The 9,864-nt window shown below is 30.0% G+C and overlaps 1 protein-coding gene across 1 annotated transcript; it reads right to left on the bottom strand.

Moving 5' to 3' along the window:
- Window positions 1–1,611: 1,611 nt before the first annotated feature.
- On the bottom strand, window positions 1,612–8,403 carry LOC117178080 (E3 ubiquitin-protein ligase MARCH3-like). Its single transcript, XM_033369310.1, has 4 exons — window positions 8,124–8,403; window positions 7,510–7,673; window positions 5,579–5,805; window positions 1,612–2,359 (listed from the first exon to the last, which is right to left on the bottom strand). Exons 1-4 carry the CDS (start codon window positions 8,251–8,253, stop codon window positions 2,131–2,133), a joined length of 750 nt encoding a protein of 249 aa, XP_033225201.1. The 5' UTR covers window positions 8,254–8,403; the 3' UTR covers window positions 1,612–2,130.
- Between the last annotated feature and the right edge of the window lie 1,461 nt (window positions 8,404–9,864).

The raw sequence follows: 9,864 nt of genomic DNA, 5'->3' as shown, positions 1-9,864 counted from the left end.
GAAAGAAGGAGCTCTTCTTAATATTTTGACACCAAAATCATGTCGATACACCTTACCGACTGCGAGTAAAGCCACCCACGCTTTAACTTGACAGACTGTATTATCTTGTAATTCAAAGTCAGCAAAAATTAGATTACTATGTATTATAAGAACAAAATTTGTTTTCCTTTCAGCTGGAAATTCAGAAACAGATATCGTGATTAGAGATTGGTTCTTTCAATCAAAGACGTTCCAATAGTCAATGGAAAAAATTGAGATAAAATGGAGAACGTAGTGATTTATTTTGCTATAGGTGTCATTGTGTCAAGGAGAAAAACTTTATTTCAATACTGAATGCACATGAACCTTACGTGGTATTAAAAAAAAAACTTATTTGTTCATGTTTAATATTAGTAGTGATTTTATAGAAGTATTTATGGCTATTTTTATTTTAGTAGTTTAGACATAGAATTTTCTCCTCGTTTTCTATTGATTATATTACGCCTTAATAGCTGCCTTTTTATTGCTTTATTTTTTATATCACTCTTGCATCAATGAGTTTTAGAACATCCGTAAATATGTTATTATTTTCTTCTTTATTATATTGTTATTATGTTCTTTTATTACAATAAAATTAAAAAATCTTTTCATTAAAGTAAGTAAGGAAATGAAATTAATAAAAATAGAAAAAAGGTTTTGTTTTATTCTTATTTTGAATTTAATTTCAAAGTAACTTAGAGAAGGCATTCCATTCGATCTTACTTCTGTCAAAGAATGTTGCAGGGTATACCCTAAGCAAAATTTAGAACTGCCCAACCTGAGAGTATACAAATACAGTGAAACTCTTTTATAGCGCCGATTTTGGGGCTGACCTTGAGTGTGAAGTAACTCATTGAAGCCCGCTCCGCTTTTGTTTGTTCACGCTTGACTACTCGCCCGACTGACAGCCGCAACCCCGCGGCCCCCGCGCAGTTCCTGTTATACCTACCTACGGCGCGGCTTTAATTGTCGGAATGGCTATAGAAGGGAGGGCTATTGAAGTGTTTCATTGTACTTAAAAAAATGACCTTTGCTTACTAAATCACTCCTAATTTAATAATGTATGCGCTTATTCGGATATTAATACCAATAATCGTTAATTTTAGAAATTTAAGTAAAGTTTTAATACTTAAGAAAACAATATAAAATAAAAAACTGTATGACCAAGCAAAGAAAAATATTCGTTTTTGTGAAATATCGTTATTTTGTGGAGTGAATAGAAGAAAAATGTTACAACTTCCCATTTTGAACAAATTTTTGAATTCAGCAGTTTTCAAACTTGAGTGTTCATAAATTGTAAGAAAACTTGTTTATTGAACTAAAATCAATTATATTTAATTACCTTCCTAAAATTAAAAATGGCACTCCTGAAAATTTGCTTAATATTTAAAAATAGTTTAGTGCAAAAAATATTTTATAGGCGTGGACATTTGATGAAAACTAGAGATTTCAGCAAAAAAAAAAAGTTTTGTGAGTTAAATTATCTGTAAGTTAGTACAATCAATGGTTATTTTTCTATTTTCTTATAGTCAAAGAAACTAAGAGAAAATAAAAAAACGTAATTAAAAAATAAATAGTTATAAATATAATCCATTTTATTATTATATTCATATATAAAAATATGATTAAATATTTTTTATTATTATAACAATTTGTATCAAATCAAGTAAATATGATGGAATCTAATATGCCCTGTAATTATGTGACAAATATACAACTGGATGGACACATAAACGCATCATTTTAAAAATTCGTAACGTTTGTAACAAGTACTTATAAAAAATTATTTTCATAACTTACAAAGATTTCGCACGACACTATAGAAATGCATTCGATAATTACTTTATCAGGCTTTACAATAAAATCCGAAATACACATTCACGTGTGTTTCCAAAAAAAAAAAGATTTTTATATCAAACTCGGTTCTTATTATCTTAAAAATTAACATAAGGTTCCAGCCTAAAATCATAACATATATATTTAGATAAAAAGAGATGCTTATATATTCTCTTTTTATTTTATCTATTAAAATGCACACATAATACTCGCTTCTTATTCAACATAAATAAAAAAATATTTCAATAAATTAGAGAATAACTCGAGGAATTAAAATCAAACTAAAGTGGTTTGCTGTTGGAAATTGCAGGTAGGGTCGATTCTGTGATTGAAATCAAACCAGTTGAGCAATCTTTTCGTGCCAATGAATTCATTTTCCCTCTTGATGCGATCTTCTTCCATTTTCATGCATTTTGAACAGGTAAGATTTTGTGCACGATGTTTCACCAACACCTTTACATCTTGATTACGACTACACCACAGCCTCCAGGACTGGAAGTGAAACCTTTAACAAATTTTTAATTGACCTTTATTTATATATTCAAATTGCATTAAGAATTTACATTGCGTGTAAAACACGGTTAAAAGTTGTCTGCAATTCCCGAAATAAGAATTGAATTTATCGATATTTTATAAAGCGTAAAGTGCAAAAAACATCCTACTATTTGAGACCAGGGTGGGTCGAACAAAATTTAGAAATCGAAAACAATAACATGCCTGAAAGATAGTCATCAACATATGGGGCTCTAGAGAGAGAAAAAAAAGGTGAGGTGTAGACCTGCCTTTACTATTCCAGGGCTGTTTCAAGTGTAAAAAATTTGAAAAATAGTATCATACAATTTTTCAATCATTAAAATTATGTTTAGTCTGAAATCAAAAAGTGTGCAAGGAAAAATTACCTTTTATTTTTTAACAACAATATCCAGTTACCTAAACTTATATTTCAAAACGATTAAAATTAACTTTAATCGTTTATTTAAAATGTAATTATTTAGTCGACAAATGATCAAAATTCTATTCAATTATTCCCATCTTTTCCCGTTTCTTCACAGAAATGCGAACTAAACTAGTAGAGACCAATCAGAAAATCAAACCATTTTCGGTTATGAAAGTTCATTATTTGCAATAGAAAAATCTATTTTTAAATTGTTGGCTTAATATAAATTCTGTTGGTAAATAATTTCATTATTTGGTCTGACGGTATATGGACTCGCGCTAAAGGTATAGTGCAATACGTTTTAACCGCAGTTCCATAGGAATAGAATGGACTAGCCTTCCAATATAATAATAGTAACAATAATAATGTTTTAATATACCCCTGTGATTCAGTTTGATTTTGGTGGCCATGAAAACAAAAAAAACCATCTTTTTGGCACTTTAGAGTTGTTTGGGATCAACATTAGCTCACAAAAAATTCAAAATATATGGGGGATCAAAATTGGGAACACAAAGAATTTGTTCCAATTTTACATAAGTTTTGCTCATGCAGATATCTTGCATTTTTGTGAGTTCATTCTGATACTAATAAAGCCTTAAAGTGCCAAAATTTGTTTGTTTTCATTGGGGCAGCAAATAAAAGTTAATTACAGTGATATATTAGAACATGATTATCTTGTGAAGAATAGTAACCTTAAATCTAGAAAAAATTGAGAAGGCTCTAGAACATCCTCAAAAATGAAAAACATTAAGTTTAAAAAACTTCTGAACTCTGCAAATAATAGCTTTCTAAACCTATTTTTTCGAATTAGACCAATTTTTAAGATTCATAATTTTTAATATTTAGTTATAGACGAAAAGTACACATTGCGGTAAGTTTAAAAATTAGAAAGCCTAAAAATGTATGTCGTTGATAATAGACCATATAGGTATATATATTCATGACATGCTTCATTGTTTTTTATAGTCCTGAAGAGGCTGCGGTTCCGCTGTGAAATGCATTGACTACACTCCAGTTTTTTAAATATAATATATATATATGAATTTTCTAAAAGCCAAAGGCCATCAATTACTGCCAACTTTATGTTCTAAACCTATTTCGTTCGCATGCTTCACCTTAATTTAAATTAATCGATTCCCGGGTGGAAATTTAAGTCAGGGGCTGGCGAGTCTACGGCTGGAGAGCCCGGCTTTAAGCCGGGAGCTGGCCGGGGAACCCGACTTTAAGTCGGGCTGTGGCCGGGGTTTCTGGTCGAAATCCGAACAGCATCGTCACGCTGCGCTGATCAGCGTCCGTCCGGCCATGGAGCATGGCCGGACATTTAAATGATTCGGGTTTCAATTGTATAAAAAGCATCAGTCACTGAATTAGGGGATCAATTTGATTTTTTTCTACTGTAGAATTGGAGCATATTAGTATATGAAATTCCGCACGCCCAGCACACAGACATTAACTATTTTCACGTAGTCGTTGAAAGATAAAAAAGATTTAAAAAATAAACATTAAATGATTGCGAGTATTTTGACTTTAAACATTAATAGTCCTCTTTAGAGTAAATACATAAATTACATTTTTTTAAATTATATTACAAATAAAATTGCGTATCGAACCTACATATCTATACATTAATATAACGCCTAGCAGTCGGGAGTGCTAACCATTTCTCTAAACCGACAAGTTGAAACTCGTTGAAAAAGCCATCCTCATAAGCTGCAGTTCAGAAAAGTTAAAGTACCAAATTTTAAGTTCTATTTTTCTAATTATTTATTATTATGTGGCAATATGTAAATATAAAATACACGAACTTTTAACAGGAATACCAATAAAATACTTTTCAAATGAATAATTTAAATCGATTACAATTTTTCGTCGCGTGCTATTTTATTATTTTTCGGTTTAGACTATTTTACAACTTTTTACAATTACAGAAAATGTAATTTTTTATGAAAATTTAACATTTTTAACGAAGGATTAGAAATTTTGTTATGAATGCTGAAAATTTCCTAATAATAAAATTTTCTTAACTTTCGTGCAAGGTTTGATTTTTAGGTGTTTTATACAATTTTACAACGTTTAAGATTGATATAAAATGTAAATTTTTTCTGAATATTTGCAATTTTTCATAAAGATGGAAGTCAGAATTATTTTCTTAAAAAAAAAAACAGTTCGAATTTCAAAAAAGCGTCATCAAATTGTTGTCACAAAATGCATTGTTTGCATGTCTGAACTCATGAAACCTTAAAATTTGTGGTGGCAAATGATATTCATCCAATATATTTTCACGCGTGGGACATCCATGCAGGTAAACGCATCCATTTTTCAATGAAATAAGACAAATTAATTAAGTTATAAACAAAGTTGAACCATTTTATTATTGCCAATCACCGCCCGGCCAGCTACCGTCTGAGCATTCGATCATAAGATTTATCCGATCTGAGCTCAGTCAGTCTCCGACTGGGGTTTTGCATTAATTTTGCCTAGTGAGTATCCAACCAACGCACGGCTAGGCTCTTCATAGCCCGGTCAGTCCCCGACCAGAAACATTTTTGTACCAGGGCTAACACGGGCTATTTCCACACGGGTTACAGACTTAATACACTTAATGGGAGTGATAATGCATTGCTTTAAGGTATGTTATTGTTTGGGATTCTAAATTTTTTTTAAATGGAAGCTCGTATTTTTTGTTTTTAAAATTTACTTTCAATTTAATCAGGATTTTAGATTGATAGTTATAATATGATTTTCTGAAATTGCGATAAATTATTTTATTTTTTTAATTAAACATACCTTACTGTGATGTATAACCATAGAAAATAGGTAGCCATCAACATGCAGGAAAGAATTGATAATCCTATGCTTTCCCAAATACCGAGTCGGTTATATGTAGTGGCACCCAATCCACACAAAAAGGAAGCTGATGTACAAAGAGGTGTCAGAACCATCAAACAAATAAAATCAGCAACAATGCCTTTCGATCCATAAAGACGTCTTGCCTGCCACCACTGTAACAGAGACTATCACTTTTTTTTTAATTTTCTGTTTAATTTTTTCATTATATTTTTTATTTGTTATGTTTTGCAACATGAAAACTTTTTGATATTTAAATTTTGCCCTGCTATTAAATAACATTGTTTAAATTCCATATTTGGAAAATTGTGTTTAGAAATTTTAACGATTTTAAATTGCAAACGTTTTCAAATTTGAATTGTTCACTTTGAAAGTCTTTTAAAAGTCCTTTAGTTTTAAATAATTCTAACTTTCACGGATTCAACTTAAAATATTAATAAAGCTTTGAATTTTAAATTTCACAAATGGTCTTTATTCCACTTTAAAAATATTTAAGGTTTCTATACATAAAGGCTTACATTGTTCCATTAATCTCCCTCAGCCAGCATTATTTATTAAAATCATTTTGCTCATAACAATCAATCCTGCCAAGTTTTCTAATGTTTAATCTGGCTTTTTAGATTTATTTTCAAAACTTCTATAAGCTACTTCACAAAAAAATCGTATTATAATTTATTATGAACATTTTTGCTTGGTAGCTTTTTTGCATCGCAGATGTTTTTAGTGGATTTTTTTTGTAATTAAAATAAAATAACATAGATTAGCTTAAAGAATAAAATTTTAATTTAATTGCTAATTTACTAAATTCGAAAAATAAAATAATTTTTAGGATAATTTTCGTGAAAAATTAATAGAATCGATTAAATTGTAGTATTATTTTATTCAATTTAATGTTACTGTATTATCGAATTACAATTGGATTGAATTGTCCAATTTAAATTAGAAATGCTACGGGTGGCTAGGTTCCCCGGATTTAACCTACACGGAATTTTCTATAAGATCTTACATAAGTATATTTTATTTTCTTAAACCTTTTTTCCTTTGCCATGATGAAATAATGATTGAAGAATAAATAATTTCACTTTTTCGCTAAAAAATATTCAAGATATAAAAATTCCTGTATTTTGTATCGTGAATCTATTGCTACTGACTTCTTATTAAATGTTGGTTACAATTGGTTATGTATCGTAGGATATAGAGGTGAGCATATGTAAAAAAAATGTATTTTGAAACATAAAATATGATTAACCAATTTATATTGATAAAAATATCGTACTTTTTTAAAATACATATCGAGAACATTTTGCCAAAGATTTCTATGTCAAATATTAGGCAAAAAGTTTTGATAAATAATGAATTATTGTTGAATGATTGTAAAGAATTAATGTTTCACCTGTGATCACATCCGCATCCTAATTTATCTAACGGATTTGCACGAGATTTTAATGAGAAGTCTGTAATAACACATTCTCATTCATATTGCAAGAATTTGTGATATATTTGTATTATATTACGTTTGTATTACTTTCCTTATTTTAATTATTCGATTTTATACGTTAACATTACAAATAGATACATTTTTAAAGTTTTAAATCCTTAATTTTTAAAGACTGTACTTTTAAAATGAATACATCCAGATTCAAATTGTGTCAAAATTATGTCAAAAATCGAATTAAATCCAACATCAGAAATATACGATTTTTTTCTTTTGTAAATGAAATTAATATTTTATCCAAAAATTTCTACTACAAAATGAAAAATAAAATCCTTTTTATTGTTTGAAATTTGTCAATTTACAAGGTTTTTATATCATTTATAAATATTTGTTTACTAATAATTAATTTAGAAACTAGGAATGAAGTAATACTCACTTGGTGAATAGGTTTGTTCTTCTTTTCAATTGAGTACGTGAATTTACAAATCTCACATCGATCTGTATTGGAGACAGAAAGCCATTTTTCCAAACAACTAGTGTGCACAAGTCTCAAAGATCCAGAACATTCACAAGGATCGATGAGTTCTCCAGAACTTCCATCTATAGATAGATTTAATGTATTTATTAAAAAATATATTAGCGCAATTTCACAAAGAAAATTACATTTTACGATCATAACTATAACATTGGTTTTCTACTCTGAGGAATCCGTTCTTTTAAAGTGTATAATATAAACAATTTTTATTTTTAGTTTTATATTATTTGAATTTTAAATATATATCAATATTCATGCAATGAAAAATAGTTTGATATAATAAATAACAAAAATAATCAAATGTAAAATCAACTAGATACTGAGGAGAGCAAAATATAGTTCGGTATCGGAATTATTTAGTATTTGAAAATATTTATTTCATTTAATAATGATCAATAACAATTTACACAAAAAATAGTCCAAGAAGTTTTTTTAAAGAAAAAAGGCAATCTTATTATATAGACATCCTGAACGAACAGACACTGTGAACGGAATAACTAGAAAATACTGGTTACCTTCGTGACAGATTCGGCAACATAATGAATTAGCATTCCTTTTTTCATGAGTTGAATTGGACTGATAAATAGAAGAAGAATTGATCGTATTCTCCGATAAAACAATAACTGACAAATTTATAGAATCCATGTCAAAAAAATAAAATAATCAGAGAATCAGTGCTATTTTAACTCTCACAAAGTTTATAAACACTTTACGTATTCAAGTAACTTTCCTGACCTTAATTGAACTTCCAAATGAATCATTGTATCTGGTTACCGGTGATAACAATAACAGAGAAGGTTCGTCCTCTTCAAATAATCAAGCTGAACTTGTAAAAGTATAATTATTTTACAAACTGGTTTGGCGCGAACATTTAAATGATTTGTTTTTCTGAAAAATTTTGATTTAAGGACGAATGTTTTATATTCCAGTTCTAAGAGGTATCACTTTACTTTAAAAAGAAAAAATTATTGGAATATTTCCATGGGTAATATTAGGTCCATCAATCCGTATTTGTCAGAAAAATCGACTGTTTTTGCCGAAGTTTAATATTCTTTCTCTTCATGTTTTGCCGGATGTTAATTTTCTATTTCGGCTTATTTTACTCGAGATGAATTTTTAAACATGCTGAAATTAACATTGAATTTTTTGGAATCCCAGGTGAAAATTTTTTATATATAGTTTATATACAGGATGACCCAGAACTAAGTGTTCGAGTGATATGGGTATATAAAAAATTATAAATTTAAACTTTGTTTAGAAAAAATATACTGAATTTTTAGTTTTTGAGTTATGAAATGATTACGCTGGACCAATCAGGAGCGCAGCACAGAAAGTCGTAAGTGTGTGAGAGGGAGGCCAACCCTGGGTTAGTGACCGCTGCCGAGGAGTGGAGACGGTTGCAACTCTCTCCTCGAAATTACCCGGAAGGGCCGCAATTCGCGAGTACTCAGTCGAGTAAATTGCGCGATATTATATATTCTAACTGCGACCGGTTCTGGCGGTACTGGCTATTTAAGTTTCGAGTGAACCGATTTAGCAGCAAGACCAGTGCGAGGCAATCCCCGGAACTGTTATTGAATGAGACATAAACTGTATTTTAACACAGTGAAACTCTTCTATTGTGCCAATTTACGGTTGACGGTGGATGGGAACAAACTTATTTGAGCCCGCTCTGCTTTTGTTTGTTCACGCCTGAGTGCTCGCCTAAAGGACAATCATAGACCACGGGCACCCCGCGCAGCACCTGTTATACATACCGGCGGCGCGGCATCGATTCTCCGAAGGGCTATAGAAGAGAGGGATATTGAAGGGTCTCACAATATGTCCAGAAAAAACGTCCCTCAATTAATTTCTATTTAGTTCAGGAATTTTATTCTAACATGCTGTTTCTTTAATAAGTTGCTGCAAAGCAATTCTACTAATAATTGTTTAATAATAATTTTATTAGTAATTGTAACTTATGAGTGATAACTGTTTTTTCATAACAAAAAGGACAAAGTATGGGATACTATTCTAGAGGAGTTGTATAGTATACAATTACGCAAGGTCGTAAGAGTTGCACCAGTGCTTGCCTGATTTATTTTCGTATGGAATTGGTTAAATGAAATGTTGGTGTTCTATACTATGAATCATTTTTCTCGATTTCTCAAAAATTAGACATTTTTGTGATGTACTCTGGGATAATATCCTCCGCTTGGTTCTATTATGTTATAAATAACAATGATTAGAAGCGTTCTTTTGCAGCAAATTGTGGAA

Source organism: Belonocnema kinseyi, chromosome 8 (assembly GCF_010883055.1).
Source record: "Belonocnema kinseyi isolate 2016_QV_RU_SX_M_011 chromosome 8, B_treatae_v1, whole genome shotgun sequence".
Classification (NCBI taxonomy): domain Eukaryota; kingdom Metazoa; phylum Arthropoda; class Insecta; order Hymenoptera; family Cynipidae; genus Belonocnema; species Belonocnema kinseyi.
The sequence above is the reverse complement of the archived record's forward strand: the minus strand, read 5'-3'. Positions and strand labels throughout refer to the sequence as shown.

What these genes read in the sequence shown, in the direction of transcription:
- LOC117178080 (XM_033369310.1), bottom strand. Translation starts at nt 8,253, where the DNA reads ATGGATTCTATAAATTTGTCAGTTATTGTTTTATCGGAGAATACGATC. An exon ending in TTGCCGAATCTGTCACGAAG is followed by an intron (nt 7,674 to 8,123) that starts GTAACCAGTATT and finishes ATCTATCTATAG; the next exon opens with ATGGAAGTTCTGGAGAACTC. An exon ending in TGGTTATACATCACAGTAAG is followed by an intron (nt 2,360 to 5,578) that starts GTATGTTTAATT and finishes AATTTGTTAAAG; the next exon opens with GTTTCACTTCCAGTCCTGGA.